At 51.1% G+C, this 19,644-nt stretch overlaps 1 protein-coding gene across 1 annotated transcript; it reads left to right on the top strand.

The window, feature by feature from the left end:
• The first annotated feature begins 3,265 nt into the window (after positions 1 to 3,265).
• NEUROG3 (neurogenin 3) lies at positions 3,266 to 4,041 on the top strand. The gene has a single exon (XM_007124076.1). It carries the CDS (start codon positions 3,297 to 3,299, stop codon positions 3,942 to 3,944), a length of 648 nt encoding a protein of 215 aa, XP_007124138.1. The 5' UTR covers positions 3,266 to 3,296; the 3' UTR covers positions 3,945 to 4,041.
• Positions 4,042 to 19,644: the final 15,603 nt, after the last annotated feature.

Genomic DNA, 19,644 nt, shown 5'->3' with positions numbered 1-19,644 from the left:
CTGCCCGCGGTCTCCAGGCATCAGGCTGTCGCCTCTCTCCTGGGCCCCCTCAGACTCCAGGCAAGCCTAGGTCTCAGAGAATCGAGGGGCGTGGGGTTCCCAAAGGCCTTAGAGGTGGTGGCCGGCCGGGGGCTTCAGGAACAGGCTCTGCTCCCGGCTGGAAGAGACCTTTCACAAATACCGCCAGCGCGCACCGAGTTGTCACAGCCTGCGCCTCCGCCGCCTAAAGTACAGGAATTAACTTTGGAGAGGGGCCTGCGCATCCTCTACAGCTGAAAGGGAAGACGTGGATCCTTGATCTCTAATCCCCCAGGATTCCTCGACCTCCGGCCCCGCCCTCCGGACCAGAGGAAGGGCTGCGGAGAGTTCTTGAGTGCCTCAAGGAGATCGCTGCCCCCGGCCGGTGCGCGCTCCTCGCCCTGTGTTTTGCGCAAAGCAGGAGTGGTGGCGGCCCGCAAGCCCTGGAGAGCCCTGAGCCGGAGTGGCGCTAGAGAAGCTGTATAAGAATTCTCAGAAGGTGCCAGAATTCTCTCCCAGTCAAGAATATTCCCAAGTATCCCCAGAATCTTCCCTGGTGCAGAAAGCTTGCCCTGAGGCTCTCATCAGTACACATGGGCCACCTGAAGCAAGACTGAGCCCAGGCGAGCCCCGCCGTCAGTTCTCATCTGAGGGCCACTGCAGGATGAAAGCCCTGGCTGTGGGCTGCTCTTCAGGCCTCCAGGGACCCATAGGGGTGCTTTGATCCCTTCTGGTCAGGGCTCCCTCCTCAGAGCCAGGCTGGGTCCCCCTAGCCCTAGGGAAGCACGCTTTGGGTTTCCTCTCTCAGATCCTAATTTGCAGGATAGAAATCAAGCAAGGCAGGTGTATAGGGTGAGAAAGAAGAGAGATGGAGCCTGAGTGGATACTGGCTCCCCTTGGCACTGGGAGATGGGGCCACTATCCTTTTTCTACTCTGACCCTGTCATTCTTCATAGACCCAGGACTTCTGTCTTCTACATTTGGGGATGTCTGGTTTTGCCTTGAAAAAAAAATTTTTCCCCCAATCAGAGAGGCAACAGCTGCAAGGGAGAATCTAGGACTAGGAGTCTTAGGACCTGAGTTCTATGTGATTCTGCTAGAACTTGCTGTGTGACCTTGCATTGAGTCACTTACCCTTTCTGGGCCTCGACTTTCCATCTGTAAAATGGGCCTAAGGTTCTCATTCTTATGACTAGAAGACAAGTTTGGAGCAAGTTGTGACCTAAGGGAGGAGCAGCAGCAAAATGTGGAACTCAAGAGTCTCGGCAGGGTCCCTTTGTTGGTCTGGAGCCTGGCTCTTAGCCTCAGTTCCCAAGCAACAAGGGAAGGAGCCTCTGCCAACAGCACACCAGCTGAGATCCTGAGGACAGCACCCTCACCTCCACGCAGACCTAGAGCCCTGGCTCCCAAGCATATCCACCCTCTCTCTGCCTCAAGGTAATTTCGCCCTCCGAGCAGACTGGGCAAGTGTCAAGAGGCTGTCACTAGGGCAGATATGCAGACTTACTTACCTCATTCCCTCACCCTATCCCCTCAGTTTCCCTGCCGGGTCCTGCCCACCTCTGCCAGTTTCCAGAGGCTCAGGTTATCTGGTTCTGCTGGAAAGTGAAGCCTTCGGGGCCTGCAGAGACTTAATGCAGACCCTGGTCTTCCCAGAGTCGGCTTTCTCCCCGGGGGCACACTCACCCTGACTGACCAGAAGACCACAGGGTGTCCAAAGCAGAGACAGAGGGACAGGCGGGGGAAGCAAGGAGGCATGGTGTGTTCAGACTCACTTTTATTTCCAGACATTGCTAATTGGGGGTCTTGAAGAGACCCTGCCCTGTGCTCACTGCCTGACCCCTGCCTAGGGGGCTGCACCAGGTAATGCAGGCAGCCCCTGCCGGCCTGTGATTGGACAGGAGGACTAAGGGGAGAAAGAGTTGATCTGCTTCTTGAAGCACCAGCACTCCAGGGGCATTTAAAATACACAGGGGCTCGCTGTGAACTCCTGGCCCTCTCCTGACCCCTTCTCATCTGAGCTCCTCCCCCACAGGCCCCGGCAGATTGCTAGGGTACTGTCCACAACTGGTAGTGGTGGAACGCCCCTGGAGGTCCCACCATAGCCACCCTCCAACTCTGAGGCACGATAAAAATGTCTCAGGTTTCTGATGGGTGGTGGAATGAGGGGAGAGGTTCTAAGCACCTACATCTGAGCGTGGGGCATCATCTCAGGGCACGGTGGGGGGCTCCTCATCCCCAGGCAGAGGTCTCTAAGTGGCAGGGACATAGTCAGGATCTCTCTCTGTGGTCACCCTGTGCCTCCTCCTGAAATAGAAAGGGTCAGTGAAACATCACCCTCTGTATTTCCTAACCTGACCCATAGAGGAGGAGAGCAGAATGGCACTAGGAATTAGTGGACGCTCCTCCAAGCTGATAGGACACCTGGCTCCTTGTCCTTTCAGAGTGTTTGGGGGCAAGCTGCCTCCTTTCTGAGCCTCAGTCTCCCCTTGTGTAACACACCGGGATTGACCTACCCTACTGACTTCTCAAAGCCCCCTTCAGGGTACCAAGAAAGGGTCTGGACAGATGCCAAGGAAAGCCAGAATAGGAGCAAAGCGGTTTGAGGCCGCCAGATGCGAGCTAGACAAGGCCCTTCTCACTGGGCGAGACTCTTTGAGGAACCGAGAGTTGCTGGGACAGAGCCCGCGGGGAGAAAGCAAACAGAGCGGCATTCCCCTCCCCCGACCCCATCCATCCCTTTGTCCGGAATCCAGCTGTGCCCCTCGAAGGGCGGAGCGGGCTCGCGTGGCGCGGCCCCCTGGTCCGGGCGCTGATTGGACGGCGGCGCGGGCAGCAGCGGGGCAGGCACGCTCCTAGCCCGGGCGCAGCAGATAAAGCGTGCCAAGGGGCACACGACTGGCGGCTCAGAAAATCTGCAGGGTCTCGCAGCCGCGCCAAAAGAGAGCAACAGAGGCCCGGGGCCCCCTTTACACTTTTCTTCTCTGGGGCCGAAGAAACTTTCCAGCGGCGGCGCCTGCTTCTCAGCTGAACTTGCAGACGAAAAAGCCAGCGCAGCTCACCGCTGCTCTCACTGCCTACGGCTCTCTACCCCTTTGCGCCCTACAGCAAGGTAACGCCTGGAGCCACAGAGCGATGAGCAGAGGGGAAAGGGGGTCCTCTGGTCCGGCGGGGGTGGGGGGTGGCTTTCTCTCGATTTTTCCCACCTGGCCCCAGGACTGGGAACTGCGCCCGGGTGACTGACCCACTCTTACCCTTACCTCTTACCCCGCCGCAGGATGACGCCTCATCCCTCGTGTGCGCCAGCTGTCCAAGTGACCCACGAGACGGAGCAGCCCTTCCCGGGTGCCTCAGACGACGAAGTGACCTGCGTCGCATCCGCTCCGCCCAGCCCCACTCGCTTGCAGGGGAGCTGCGCCGAGACGGAAGGGGGAGGTTGCCGAGGGTCCTCGAGGAAGCTCCGTGCGCGACGCGGAGGGCGCAGCCGCCCCAAGAGTGAATTGGCTCTGAGCAAGCAGCGACGGAGCCGGCGCAAGAAGGCCAACGACCGCGAGCGCAATCGGATGCACAACCTCAACTCCGCTCTGGATGCGCTGCGTGGCGTCTTGCCCACCTTCCCGGACGATGCGAAGCTCACCAAGATCGAGACGCTGCGCTTCGCTCACAATTACATCTGGGCGCTGACGCAGACGCTGCGCATAGCGGACCACAGCCTCTACGGGCTGGAGTCGCTTGCGCCTCCCTGCGAGGAGCTGGCCAGCCCGGACGGCGGCTCCCCGGGAGACTGGGGTTCCCTCTATTCCCCGGTCTCCCAGGCGGGCAGCCTGAGTCCCGCCGCCTCGCTGGAGGAGCGCCCCGGGCTGCAGGCGCCTGCTTCCCCTGCCTGCCTGCACCCTGGCGCCCTGGCTTTTTCAGACTTTCTATGAAGGGGCCTGTCCGCTGCTGGGCAGTGGGTGATGGTAGAAAGGGAAGGGGCGGAAGCCGTCGGAGACGCCCTGTGGAGGCCCTCAGGCGTACTTGCTCCTGCTGCCTCTGGCTCGCTGACCCCTGGCGGGCCCAGGCGCCCAAGAGGGTGGCAGGCCGGGTTCAATCCCTTGGTCTTCTGCGCCGCGCCAACTGCAACCCTCTGCCGCTGCCCGCGCGAGTGGGCACTGCAGGCTCCGCGCGTTTTAGGCCCTCTCCTTGTGCCCACGCCAAAATCTCGTGCAGAAAAGACGAGAATGATAGCACTACACAGCAGGTGACACCCACTGTCTCCGCCACCCTTCCCCCACTGAAGTCTGTCTGCCAGTCTGTCTCTTACCACTCCTCCCCCAATGCGGCTTAATCCAATATTTGGTTTCTCAGCACTTGCTCCTGTTGCCCAGCGTGTCTTCTTCAAAGATGCCGCTGACCTCCTCTAGTCCCTATCAAGCCCCGGGGTTTGGGCCTCTCTACTCTGCCTTAATTCACGAAGGCGATCCTCTGCCTTCTCCTTGTGCAATTTCCCGGAGCCATTGCCCTCCCAGGGGCGGGAGACGAGGCTATGAACAGGGAAAGCGCCAGCTCGTCTGGGGGAGCGCCTCCACCACCACCCTGCAAACTGAAGCACCCTTGTCTTTAAAAAAAAAAAATCAGTTTGTAAATTATCTGATATCTTTTTAAATGAATTTTTTTTGTCTGGTAAATTATATGGCCCCTCCCCTGTTTTACACGTTTGTATTTATTGATGAGATTTCACAGTGGGAAAAGTTTTTATTTTGTACATAAGATGATTTAGGGACTGGTGAATGAGATTTTGAACCAATAAAAAAGGACTCTCGAGAAGCCTGAGCAAGGTAACTTGACGGTGCAGAGTGGAGGGCCCAGCCTCTGCGGCTAGGGTTGGGGGAGGAGGGTCCTGTCCAAGGAGGGGGATGAGAGTTTTTCTGGGGATCTGGGGCCCCTCCTAGGCCTGGTCTGAGAAACTATGGCTCTAGGCTGGAGGCCAGGCAGACTGAATTCTCAGGACAAGTCAGCTATACACACTTGGAAAGGAAGAGCTGGAAGGCTCTTAAAAATCATTGCCTCATGGGGCTTCCCTGGTGGCGCAGTGGTTGAGATTCCCCCTGCCGATGCAGGGGACACGGGTTCGTGCCCCGGTCCGGGAAGATCCCACATGCCGCGGGAGCGGCTGGGCCCGTGAGCCGCGGCCGCTGAGCCTGCGCGTCCGGAGCCTGTGCTCTGCAGCGGGAGAGGCCACAACAGTGAGAGGCCCGCGTACCAAAAAAAAAAAAAAAAAAATCATTGGCTCAGCCCCCTTGTTTTATTTATGGGGCAGCGACTTGTCTTATTCCAAACAGTGGTTTAGGAGAAAGACAAGCCCCATGTTCTCTATTATTTCCAAGGTAGAGTAGGGCTGATGCACAGTGACACTGACATGTCCCCAGAGCACTGCTGGAGCAGCCCTACATTAGCTTCCAAGACCCCCAGGACCTCTGGGAAGCAGGTTTAAGCTCTAAGAACCCAGAGAGTCGGCCTGACTCTCAGGAACAGGAAAATGGAAGGTGGGCACACTACCCTACGAGTTGAACCCCAGAGGCCTCCTTGGCTTGGCCCGGGGTGCCAGGGGAAGAAGCGGGCCAACCCCAGTGGGGAGTGCATGGCACAGTCAGGGGCTGGGAGTGGTTGGGTAGGTTGCTTTCCAGTGTTAGAGTGCAAAGGTGGTGGCTTTGCAGGGGTTAATGCCTCTTGTGTCTGCCTCTTATGCCCTCCCCGCTTCAAATTGAGCTTTTCCTTTCTCCTCTATTCCTAGGTCCCTAAAGGTAGCTCGGAGGAGATAAGTCTTAGTTATCAGGGGCTGGATTTGGGGGGCTGGAAGGGGGACGCTGCAAACGAATGAATGAGGCTGTTGTTTTATTTCATGGCTTTAATCTGGAAGCAAAAGATTAATGGGTTATTGGTGACTTCTGCAGCAGCCAATTTTCCACCTGGGGCACCGCCCTGGGGCAGGTGTCGGCAGCTCCAAGTTGCACAGACCAAGCCAGGGTCTGCTAATTACTGGGCATTGGGGGGAGAGGTGGACAGACATAAAAATCAGGAAGGTCCATCTCTGTCTTCCTAGGACAATAGCAAGTATATAGACAAAATCATTCAAGGCTAAAAATCATTGGTGCTGAGTGGACGTAGGAGCCATGGAAGGGACAGTGGGACTGTTACCTGCAGCCAGATTGGGAAGCTTGCCAGGGAAGGTGGCATTCTGGGCCAGGACTAAGGGTTTGGAGAGAAGTCCTCAAGCAGGAAGATCATTCTTCCTGTGAAAGGCTGTGGGAAGTAGTGTTCAAATAGGCAGGGGACTCCTTTGGTGCGAACGACTTCCAGAAGCAGAAAAAGTGTTGACCCTGTGTTCCAGGTGGAGACACCCACTGCCCAGTCCCTCTCCTACTTGTGAGGGTGCTCATGAAGGAGCTATTAGTCACCCAACACACGCAGACTGGTCCTTCACCCCACAAAGTAAAAAAAAAAAAAAAAAAAAAAGTACTATTTAACCAACTCGAATGCTGGGCTGCCACCTTGGGTTGGGGTGGATTTGATCCCCCAGAGCTGTCAGCTCTAGTCTCCCAAGTCAGGAGGAGGTGGAGGAAGGTTTAGGGCTCCTTGCCCAGGATGAGTTCCATCAAGGTGCATGGAATCGTATTGAGATGGGAAACCTCATCCACGCCTCTTTCCAAAGAGCTCCTCATAAAGAAGGGCGAGGAAACATTTCTGGGTGGCGCCTACAACTAGCCCAGTGGCATCACCACCACGCCCCCCCACCCATCCTCGGGCATTTTGCGTTCGGCGGCTTTTACAATTGGTCAGGCTGCTCTGGGTCTCAGCTGGAAGCCCACCCACTACACCTCGGCTAGAGTGGCTGCAGGGCCTCCCGTGGTCTGAGGTCGTGGTCTGCGCCCCAGCTCCCCAAAACCTAGACAGGGTCCCAAGCGGGGCCAGGAAGGATGCTGCGGTCAAAGGACTCTTCCCCTTCTTGTGCCTTTGTCTGAGCCCTGGCTTCCAGAAAAACAGCACATGAATCTTGCGGTCACCCCATCCCACCCCGTCTGCACACACAAGCAGGTAGATTTATGGTGTCCTGCCCCCATCCCACCCCATCCCCAAGCCGGCCGCAGTCGGAGGACAAAGCATCCCAGGGCTATTGGAATGCTAATGTCTGGGAGCCTGGCCGCAGGGCTGGTACAAAGGCAGGCGGGGCCAGGGGAGCACGCAACCCCTCAGGCGTCTTCTGCCCCTCCTCTCGCCCACGGGCCACTCTGCCCGGCTGTGTGACCTTGGACAAGTCTCTGAGCCTCAGCTAATTCACATGAGAAGCTGGAGAGAGTCCCTAATACCCTTTCACTGGACTTCTGGGTGCTTAAGAGAAGGCCTGATGGACCGAATTATAGGCCCCGGCGACCACGGAAAAGAGACAGTGGGAAAGAGCCTTTAGACCCAGGGGAACAGTGTGTGTACAGTGTGTGTGTGTGTGGGCGGGAGGGAGAGGAGATTCGGCTGAGAATGTGGTGCAGAACAAATGCTGAGTATATTCTAATTACATTTTACATATATGTAATTAAGGTTCTCTGTCATGTTTCTTTTCCCTCTCCTCCCCTTTTAAATATCTGCAGACTGTGCTCAAGTAGGAGTGGGGGGCGGCAGGGACACTCACTCACCTTACTTGCCTGCTCCACCTTCAAAGGGCCAAGAGCACAGACTGTGGGAGACTTGGGGCTGGACACTTCTTATCTCAGGTCCCCTCCTACAGCCGGTGAGCGGGGCAAGGCAGGATGGTGACACCCAAGGAAATAGAGACCCAAAGTCTTGGAAGTAGGTGACTTGCCCAAGGCCCTCAATCACTCGGTGAGTTATTGGAGCAAGCTAAAAGTATGACCCTGGCTCTAGGCTAGTAGTTTAGAGCTCTCTTCCTCTGTGCCAACTCAGTCTCTAGGTGTTTATGTTCTGACTTGAGCTGTGCCCCTCTGGGTCTTGTAAGACCAAGAGACTCCCTTGCGCTTTGGCCGCTCTCCGGAACCCTAGCGAGATTCACAGGCTGCTGTGTGCCCCCTCTGCTTCTGCGATCCGAGGACCAAAGCGGTGGGAGAGAGCGTATGACTGGCTAACACGGTCGGGCACAGAGGTCCTGAAAAGCGGCGGCGTGCCCCTGACCATGGTGCTGAAATGGTTGCGTCGGTTCAGAGGAGAGACGCTCCTGGGAGCTTGGCGTTCTCAGTAAGGAAAACCACCTATCAACCGCCTCTGCCCACCTTTCCAGTGCTGAGTCCCTAGGGAGCCCCCTGTGGCTATGTAGACCCAGAAGGCTGTCGGTTTCCTTGATAGGGTGGTGAAAGCACAGACTCTGCTGCTAATACCTGACTGTATGACCGACCCCAGAAAGGCCCTTTTCTCAGCTAGGACAAAAAAAAATTCCCTTATAAATGATGGAGTTAGAATTGAGTTAGTTACCAGATGAGGAATTTCTGACAGCATATGAGAGGTCTGAAGTGGAACAATATTGGAAGTTTAGGATGCAGCAGCCCTAACTGGAAAACTGGTTTGGAACTTTGCCCTCGACAATTTTTGAAGACAATCTAGGTTAAGCAAGAGCAAAGTGCCATTGTTTGCCTTTGATTGGGGGGTGGGAAGGGGGCATTATCCATACATATTCTTTTTTAACTTTGCACCTTCCTTATATAATAGTTTGTATTTTGGTTATTTGCTGCCCTGGATACTTTCAGGAAGAATGAATTAAATACTCAGGGTGAGTGAGTTTGGTCTAAGATCTGAAGTTTTCAGCTATGAAAACAGGAAAAATATACAACATTTTAACTTGACTGTGGATGATGATGGTTGCATGTTTCTAATTTTTATGTGTTTCCATCTTTGTGACAAGATGCTTTAATAAATCTCTTAAATATTAAAAGAGGGGGCCTCATTCTTTGGGTTAAAATGAAATTTTAGTTATTCCAAGAACAAAGACAAAAGGAAGTCCTCCAAACACATACATAAATGGCAGAGTGGTTAAGAACAGTTACTTCAGAATCACACAGACATTAGTTCAAAGCCTGGTACTGCCACTAACTAGTGGTTTTCAATTATACCCCTTTGCCTTCCTAAGGCCCCTTTTCCTCACCTGTAGGGTTGGGACAATAAGTAGTAGCCACTTAATTGGGCTGATTAAATGTGCTTGCTTTTAGTGCACATTAAGCTGCCATAAATGGTAATTATTATTATTATTATTAACATCTTCATTTGTCTCAAATTCTTCTCATTCTCCCAGGATTTTTTTGGGTGGAAGAGGTTGCTTTTGTATGAATTTGAATCTCCTGTGCAGTGCAAGCTGGCACAAAGGCCAAGGGCCATCCACCCCTTCCTGGTGACCCTCCCCAGCTGTGATCTACCTTTCCCATGCTCCAGGATTATACATCCAGATGTCACTTGGGCACCCCAAATGAGACATGTCCAAAATGGAATTACTCTCACCTAACTCCAAACTAATGCTGCCTCTTGTACCTGATCTCACTAACTAGTATCACCCAGTCATCCGTACTGGAAATCTAGGGTTCATCTTGATTCTTCTCTCTTACTACCCACAACCAATTAACCCTTAAGTCCTGCTGATTTGTCCTTCCCACTATTTTTTGAACCTGGCCTCTCCTTTACCTCCTTATGATGACTTCTCTAGTTCAGGCTCTCAACTTTCACATGGAGAGACTGCCCAACTGATTTCTCTACCTTTAATCTCAATACTTGTCCCTATACCCTCCATGCTGCAGCCACAGAAACATGCAAATATAACATTGTCACTCTCCTGTTTAAAATCTTCAAGTGGTTCCAATCATCCCTGGGATAAAGCTCACGTTCCAATAGAGAAGGATGTTGTAATGTGAGCTTTGATGTGATATGGATCTGGGTTCAATTCCCATCTGGTTCACTAATTATCAGTATGACTCATGAACAAGTTCCTTAGCCTTTCTCTCAATCTCTTCATCTGTAAAGCAGGGATAATAATATTACCTTATGGAGTTTAGGTTAAAGTAAACCCAGGCTGCTATAACAAACTCACCAATAATTCATTCTGAGGTGAGCATTCCATGTGAGTGGATAGCTCTGCTCTGTGGCATCACTCAGGGACCTACATTCCTTCCATCATCTTCCTCCCCCAGCTCCTAGGTCCCTGCCATCCACATGGTTGAGGCTCATTGCCATGGGTCCCAGCCAGTGGGAAGGGGAAATAAGTCATGGAGGAGCCTCACCCACAGTCTTAAAGCTTAGACTCAGAAGTAGCATGTTTCACCTTTGCTCACACCCCACTGGGAGCACATGGTCATATCCCCTCAACCTAACTGGAAGAGGGTCTATGTGCCTAGGAAGAAGTGAAGAATGGGTTCTGGCAGGTAATGAGCAGCCTCCACCACAGGACTGTTGTCAGAATTACGTTGGATTATATGTGCTAATATTTGTTTTTATCATCGCGAATCACTCATGCTTATGACCAGAGTCCTGCTGCAACAGCCTTTCTTTCATAATGTCTTGCTTGCCTTGGCATTTACCCTCAGAAATACTGACCTGCTTGAAGTCTTACCCTTAAACACAGTCAGTACCACTTCCATGCTTTTTTCCCACACTGCTCTCCCTGCCCAAACCCTCATTTCCCCCTCCCCACATCTCCAACGTGGATATCACCTCTTCTCAGAATCTTTCTCTGAACTATTCCTCCCTCCTTGCTCCTGCTTCCATAATATCCTGTGCATAAGAATATCCTTGGGGCTTCCCTGGTGGCGCAGTGGTTGAGAATCCGCCTGCCTATGCAGGGGACATGGGTTCGTGCCCCGGTCCGGGAAGATCCCACATGCCGCGGAGTGGCTGGGCCCGTGAGCCATGGCCACTGAGCCTGTGAGTCTGGAGCCTGTGCGTCCGGAGCCTGTGCTCCGCAACGGGAGAGGCCACAACAGTGAGAGGCCCGCGTACCACAAAAAAAAAAAAAAAAAAAAAAAGAATATCCTCGCACTTTCCAGGTAGCATTTGTGATTATCTGTTTGCTATTTGTGCCCTCCACTGGCAAAAGGAAGTGTCCTTCTTGTCTCCAGTGAGTACCCATTCTCAACCATATGCCACACGTTTTTAGAATGAATTAGAGTAAGTGAATTGACTGAATGAATGAAAGGTATTTCAATTATATGTTTAGAAATTTTCTATCCTCCCCCCCGACTGGCTGCTATATAAAGGCCAATGAATATTCATTGAATAAGTGAATGAATAAATTAATAAATTATACAGAGACCCATTACACTTCCTGCATCATACCCTCCTTGGCACCAAAATAACCTGTCTTTGGCTGCCAGTGGGTTTATTTTAGAAGATGCCCCAAATGATTTGGTGAGACTGGGTTATCACAAGAGTACCATTGTTTCTGAGATCACCAGTAACAATTCCAATAGTCAGGTGTGGGTGCTCCCTCCTAAGATAGTGCATTAGAGCATGAAGCTTGGCATCTATCTCAACTCCAGCACTTCCTAATTCTATCACTTGAGCAAGTTACTTAGCCTCTCCAAGCTTCCATGTATAAAAATTTCTCCAAATATCAAAATGAAGAAAACCACAGCTACCACATAGGGTTTTATGAGGATTCAGATGAGATGACAGATATGTCCATACACTTCATGTGCCTGCCTGCAATTTGAAGCAGACCTCATTATAATTTCCACCCCATCTCCATCTTAACCCTACAGAAGACTAGCTAAGAAGGAAGAGACCAGGACGGACTTTCCCACATTAACCAGGGAGAGTTTATATGACTTGCCCAAGCCTGTTAATTATGGAGACAAACTGATGCTCCTGCTATTCTAACATCATCGCCAGCTATATTACCTCTGTCCTACTAGTTATCTACTGCTGCATAACAAATTACAAAAAAACTCTATTACTTAAAACAAGAAACATTTATTTTGTGGGTCTTCTGTAGGTGAGGAATCCAGGCATAGCTTAGGTAGGCATCCCTGACTCAAAGTGTCCCATGAGGCTGCAGGCAGGGTGTCAGCCAAGAATGTAGTCTTACCTGTTGGATTCGCTGGGGCCAGATCCACTTCCAAGCTCACTCATGTGGCTGTTAGCAGGACTCAATTCCTCAACAGCTGTTGGACTGAGGGCCTCGGTTCCTCAGTGGCTTTAGACCAGAAGTTTTCCTCAGTTCCTTGCCACGTGGCCCTCTCCACAGGGCAGCTCACAGCATGGAAACTGGCTTCCTTCAACGCAAACAAACAAGAGGTAGAGGGACACTCAAGACGGAAGCCACAGTCTTTTGGTAATCTAATCTCACAAGTGACATCTCATCCCTCTGCTACATTCTATTCACTAGACATGACTAAATCCAGCCCACAGCCAAGGTGAGCGGATTACACAAGGGCACGAATACCAGGAGGCATGGATCTTTGGGGTCCATCTTAGAGGCTGCCCATCACAGCGGCAGTAGCAGAATATTTGCTGCCTGCCTTCTACACCCTAGAGACAGACAGACAAACACACGTGCACGCACATGTGTGCACTCACACACATATACCTCCCTAGGACCAAATATATCAAAGTTCAAAAGAAGAAAGCCTAGGTGATTTGACTCCTGGGGCTAAAGCAGATGTCTCTCTGTCCCCCAGTGCTGGGTCTGTTTCCAAGAAGGGCCCAGGAGGGGCACCATTAAGTGAGCACTGGAGCTACCCCAGCTGATCTCTGACATCCGTTTATTGCTTTCACAGGCCTTCCTACCCCCACTCTCGGAGGCAGAGATTTAGGACGTCTGGAGCCTGGACACCGTACCCACTGAAGGGAAATTTACTGCCTCTAGAGAACCACAGCCTGACTTGGGGTCTTGAATGCATCTTTTTCCCCTTTGCCTCTGCTTTATTAGGTTAATCATTGCTTGAATCGGTTGCCATGGTTTGGGCAAACCCATGGTGACTCTATAATGAAGCCTGAAAGACTTGGACCCCATTTATCATCCCCAGTGTTTGGGAGGCCCAGAGCCTCATTTGCCTCCCCCAGGGTCTGAGCACCACCATTCTGCCTGGGGCCCTTGTGCTCCTTTTGAGCGAGGAATGAACATGTGGCGACTTGGAAGAGAAGAGGAGACCCACACAGGTGGAGTGAGCAGGGCATTGCACATTCCCCACCACACACACGCGCACACACACACACACACACACACATTTTCCACTCTAGGAGTCCGGACACAGACCAAACACACAGGCAGCTCTGCCACAATTCTTCTTTCTGGAAAGTGAGAGGCAGAGAATGATGTTCAGTTAGAAGGGATCCATGGCTGTCCTTAGAAACAGGGGAGCTTGTGTCTCAGCAGATCCAGATTCCACACCCCTTAATCCATGGGCACAAATTAAGCAGCGCTGCAGTCCTGCAATGAGGTGGAAACAGATGGGGCAAGACCCAGTGGGAAAATGGAGGCATACAGAGGTTCCGCAACATGTTCAAGGTCACCTAGTGATGGTATAGCCAAGGTAGAACCCAGAACCAGTAAAATTTATTTTGAAAAAAATCACAAATAGAGGTGCATAATGAATTCTCATGTATCCATCACCCAAATTCCACAACTATCAACTCAGAGGCAATTGTTTTTCACCCACATACCTACCCACTTCCCCCAGCACTACCTCTGTGGATTATTTTGAAGCAAATCCAAGACATCATACAATTTCAACCACAAAACCTTCCCCAGTTTCAGGGGTTTTTTGGGTTTGTTTGTTTGTTTGTTTGTTGTTCAACATAAATTGCATAATAGAGTGTAGCAGCTGAGAGCTGCTCTGAAGACAGACACCCTGGGTTCAAATCCCAGATCTGCCCCTTCCCAGCGGCGTGACCTTCAGCCAGTAACCTAATGTCTCCGAGCCTCAGTTTCCTCAACTATAAAAGGATACAGTGATACCTCAGAGGGTAACTGTCAGAATTAAATGAAATTTTACAAGACAAGTGCTCAGCATCTGTACCAGGGGTAGAGTAAATGGAGGCTTTTATTGTTTCCATTTTTGCTACCACTGTACCATCAGCAATGGCTGTAGTCTGGCAGGAAGTCAGCTCTTGGACTCCAACATCCAGGTCTCTTGGTGCTGTCTCCTGGCAAGTGGCTTGTCACTACTACTCTGTGCCTGGCACTGCACTATGAGAACACAGACCTCAGCAGTGAGCTTGGCATCAGGTGCTGACGGCCCCCAGCCTCTACTACTCACAACCCTGCTCAGCTCTGCACTATGGACCCCCAGATCAGCAAGACCAGGACCCCCTTCTCTTCTCCTTGCATCTTTAGGCCTTCTGACCTCTTTCCTGATGGTCCCACTTGTGAGCAGGTGTCAATATAGGTTGCCTTAAGGTTGCATGTATATGTGTGTGCATGCATGTGCCCCTGCTTCTGTGTGTGCATGTACATGTGTGTCTGAGTGTGTGCTGTCCCTCTGTGTGAACTAGCATATTCTCATGCCTCCATGTGCTCAGCCTTTGAGAGAGACCCCAGATGGAGACTAAAACTTTCCCTCTTGCAGTTCACATTTGACTGACAGAGACCAGAGTCAAACTGGTCAAACAAAGGCATGACGGCACAAGCATGGTACTGAGACCTCCTGGAGGAAGTAGGGAGAAACTAAGGTCTGCCAAACACATAAGATTGGGAACAGAAGAGAGGGGCAGGCAGGGGGCTCCATGGAAGCCGCGGGTGGGGGAAGGGAGCCAGCCTACCGAGGTTTGTTGTAGACAGGAGGCCCGGGTCCTAATAGCTGACCTCTCCAAAAAAGCTTATTCCAGGAAATCACCCACACCCCCAGGATCAAAGCTCCAAAGAGTTCTCTTGGGCTGAAAGGGCCCCCCAAATTTCCCTTTTTCTGGATGGCAACTAATTTTTATTGAGTGTTTACTATGTCTAAGCAGAGTTCTAGTGCTTTCTGTTAATCTGTGAGATCAGAATTATTATTCCCATTTTACAAATGAAGAACTTGAGGCTGAGAGCAATTAGCATGTTACACGTTACCCAGTGAGAGGTGGAGTTGGATTGAACTCAGGCTCCTTTGCCCTGGAGGCAGTAGACCTAACCACGGCTACACTGTACCACTGCCATGCTCTACTTTTCCTCTTTTTAAGTTCTGGTTTTGGACATTTTCAAACATGCATAAACTAGAATAGAATCCCGTGTCCTCATGGACCATCACTCTGCTTCCGCAACCATTAAGTCATGGTCAAGCTTGTTTCACCTATTCACCCCGCCCCCGTCTGCCCCAATCCTGCACACACACTTCTGTATTTATTTGTGTGGAATTTTAAAAAACACATCCCAGATATTGATCATCCCACTTGTATAGACTTCAGTGTCCATTTCTAAGTGATATAACATTTTTTTAAAAAGCCATTTTTTATACTTAATAAAATTAACAATTCTATAATATGATCTAATAGCTAGTCATATTCAAATGCTTCCAATCATCTTTTTTAAAATGTGCAAAGAACCTCCATCTTAGAATCTCCTCTCTCCCAGCTGAGCAGGTGAGCCAGGCGGCCAGCTGGAGGCCAGGACCAAGGCCAAGACCAAGACCAGGCCAGCCTTGACTCCCTGGCTTAGTGGGACTGGCCTTGGGCAAGTCAGTTTCCTCCCCGCCCCACCAGTCTCACCCTAAAATTTGGTGACCAATCATTCTGGTTTGCCCAGGACTTTCCCAGTTTTAGTACTACAAGTCCTGTCCCCAGCAAACCCCGATGGTTGGTTACCCTACAAGGAGCCAGAAACCTGTGTCCACCCCAGCCCTCCCTCCCCCTCCTAGCTCCAGTGTGGTGTCACCCACTGAGAGCAGGGGGAGCCTGCCACTGAATTTCAAGGGCCCTCGAAATAATAAATAATTTACCGAAACCTTTGAGGGGCCCAGGCGTGCCTCGCTCCAGGAAGAAGAAGGCCCAAGGCCCCCCCAGCCGCCAGCAGAGAATCAGGATCTTTTCACACCCAGGGGGCCAAATTCAGCAGTCTCCTCCCTCCGTCTTTTTCCCCTCTCCAGATCTAATGACAATCCAAAGAGTTCCTGATAGGGTTTTAAAAGATGCTCTTCATTCACTATCCACCAAGCATGAAAATCTAGCTCGTTTGTCTCCATTCTTTGCCCTAAAAGCCTGGCCGGCCTCCGGCCTTCAGCCTCAAACTTGTCACTCACTTTTCACTTCCTTTTGTTGGATTCGCCTTTATTTCATTCTTCTGTCTCCTCTGTGCACCCTCCTCTCCCCCTCCTCACTCCATCCCTGTCCTTCCCCTTCGCCCTCCCCCAGCACTCCCCAGTTCCTCCATCCACACAAAAAAAGCAACAGATCAGTCTGGGAATTTCTTTACAGTCCCCATGTCCCCTGCCCCCATCCCAGCCTCTTCTCATTGCTTTTAAAGAGTGGGAGTAAAAAGCTAGCAGCAACTGAAAAAGGACTCAGGATCCAGGAACAGAACTGCCTCTTGCTCTGGCTGGCAATGGCCTCATGGACCCCTGAGTCCTGAACTTTGGCTTCACAGCCATGGAAACTGAAGCCCTGAAAGGGGAAGAGACCGGTCCAAGGTCACATGCAGAGTTAGTGGCAGGTCCAGGTCCAGAGCTGAGTTTCCCAGTTTCGCAGCCTAGACTCCCTACGCAGAATTGAGGCTACCTCTCCATGCCCACGGCACCGAGTTTATTCTCCATTTATGACTCAGCTGTCTGGCTAAGAGAGGGTCATAGCTTGAAGGCAGGGGCCATGTCCAGTTCATCGCAGTGTCCCTTGAATGCTTAGCATGTGGTAGGCATTCAGTGGTAATGTTTTTTTGTTTTTTTTTAATTTATTATTTATTTATAAATTTATTTATTTTATTTATTTATATTTGGCTGTGTCGGGTCTTCGTTGCTGTGCATGGGCTTTCTCTAGTTGTGGAGAGCAGGGGCTACTCTGCTGCAGTGCACGGGCTTCTCATTGCGGTGGCTTCTCTTGTTGCGGAGCAGGGGCTCTAGGCATGCAGGCTTCAGTAGTTGTGGCACATGGGCTCAGTAGTTGTGGCTCGCGGGCTCTAGAGCACAGGCTCAGTAGTTGTGGTGCACGGGCTTAGCTGCTCCATGGCATGTGGGATCTTCCCAGACCAGGGCTCGAACCCGTGTCCCCTGCATTGGCAGGTGGATTCTTATCCACTGCGCCACCAGGGAAGCCCAGTGGTAATGTTTTTAATGAAACTGAACTGAATGAATGCAGGGGCCAGGCTGCCCCCTACTCTCTGGATCTCTTATCACCCACCTTCTGGGCTGTGGTTTTGTTGCCAGGCCCAGGTGTTCCCTTCCCTGGGCCCAGGGAGCAGGGAGAATACATAAGAAAGAGGTGTATGTTTAGCAGTCAGACCCCTTCTAGCCATTTCCCCTTCTAGGAACAGTCAACACTGGGGGAAAGGAGAGAGGTGCTACCACCCTTCTCCGGGCGCAGGACAAATAGGTTGGAATCCTCAAAGCCTCAAGCAGGGAGGGAGGTGGCAACAGGCATCTCACCGGGGCAACATGAAACAGGAGGGAGTAAGAGAGAAGGAGGAGGGGAAAGAGAAGCAGGCAGGTTTACAGGGGCTCTGGCTCCACCGGTCCTCAGTGCATGCCAGGCCCTGTGTGAGTTGTGTGAAAAGAGAGCCACGTGGGCCTCAGCAGGAGGGGCCGGTCAGACTCACAAGCACAGCCCCAGCAGAGCAGAGCGAGGCTTCTCCTCTGTGACCTGGCCACACCTCCTCCTTGAGGTTCCACTCCTACAAACAGCACCACCACGAGCCACCCACCTCCCAAGCTAGAAACCTGGGTGCCAGCCTCACCCTGGCTCTGTTGATTCTGCCTCTGCAATGTCCGTGGAGCCGCCCTAGCTCTCCTTCAACTCTTGGCTACACTATGGCAGAGGTCCCTGCCGGGAGACTTCTTGTCCCCTCTCCCTCTGGTCCAGCCCACACGCCACAGCCTAATCTTCCCACTGCAGCTCCTGTCGCTCCTCCGCACAGAGCTTTCCACGGAGGCGAGAGAGCCGCTTAACTCTCTGTTGTAGTGGACAAGAGCGCGGCTTAGGAGTTGGGCTGCCTGCACTTGGATGACAGATCTGCCACCTACAGCTTGGTGACCTTAGGCAAGCTCTTTAAGCCTCGATGCCATTTGTGAAATAGGAATAATGATAGTGCCTCTCTCATAGCATCTACAGTATAATACAATATCCAACAAATATACACTATATACAATATAATAACATACAAAAGTAGGAGACTGCAAGAGACCATCAGTGAAGGTTAGCTGTGGCTACTGTCATGATTATTGTCCTTCTGTATTTAAAATTTTTTTATCATGTCCATACACTACTTTAATTATTTTAAAAATTGACCCATCCTTTCTTGCTGACAGTATTATCAAATACCTGAAAATGGTCAAACTTCTTGGCCCAGTAATTCCTCCTAGAGAAATCATCAGAAATTGCATAAGGGACTTCCCTGGTGGCACAGTGGTTAAGAATCTGCCTGCCAATTCAGGGGACACTGGTTCGAGCCCTGGTCCGGGAAGATCCCACATGCCATGGAGCAACTAAGCCCTCGCGCCACAAGTACTGAGCCTGCGCTCTAGAGCCCGCAAGCCACAACTACTGAGCCCGCATAACACAACTACTGAAGCCCGCGCACCTAGAGCCCATGCTCTGCAACAAGAGAAGCCACCGCAGTGAGAAGCCCGCATACCACAACAAAGAGTAACCCCCGCTCACCGCAACTAGAGAAAGCCCGCGTGCAGCAATGAAGACCCAACGCAGCCAAAATAATTAATTAATTAATTATTTTAAAAAAGAAATTGCATGAAAATGTGTCAACAAAGGCATTCATAACACCATCTTTTATAATGGTAAAAAATTAAGATGCAAAGGAAATGTTCTATCATGGAGAACAAATTATATTATTATATATTAGACAGATTATATTTTAAATTACACATTACATTTAAATATTAGATTATTAGATATGTGTCTAAAAAATCAGAAACAAAAGAAATGTTCAACCATAGAAGACAGATTAGATTATTATATATTCTAATATATATTAGATTATTATATATATTCAGTGGGGTTACTATGCTCCATTGAAAATTGTGTTGTAAAATAATGCTTCTTAAAAGGGGAAATGTTTACAATATATTGCTAAGTGAGAAAAACTGGAGTTTAAGCAAGACGGCAGGTAAGGCAACTTGCAAACTACTACAAAATATCTAGAAACCTGTGGCCTGGGGGGCCACTTATTCAAGCTGAGGCGGATTGTGTGCAAAAGAAGAATAAGTGGGATCTAAGTTAGGAACTTTTCCTTTTGAGTGCATGAGCTTTGAGTCTTGGACTTGGTGCCATCAGGATGATGCCAGAGGAGATGGGAAGGAGGGCGGCCTCATCTAGTGGGGTGGGGGCAAAGACCTCATGGTACCAGCTGGGGTCTCTCAGAAGTACAGACATCAGGCCGAACACAAACTTGCTGAGGTGGGCTGTGTCCAGCCTAAGGGTTCGTCAGAAGAGAGAGTTTCTAGAAGACTGAGGTGGCCCAACCCCGGTTGGGGGAGGAGTCCCATGAGGCCACCTGGAGGAGGTAGAGCTTGAAGGAGGGAAGAA

This window comes from Physeter macrocephalus, chromosome 20 (genome assembly GCF_002837175.3).
Source record: "Physeter macrocephalus isolate SW-GA chromosome 20, ASM283717v5, whole genome shotgun sequence".
In the NCBI taxonomy this organism is placed as follows: Eukaryota; Metazoa; Chordata; class Mammalia; order Artiodactyla; family Physeteridae; genus Physeter; species Physeter macrocephalus.
Note: the sequence above shows the minus strand (reverse complement) of the source record. Positions and strands in the feature narration are given on the sequence as shown.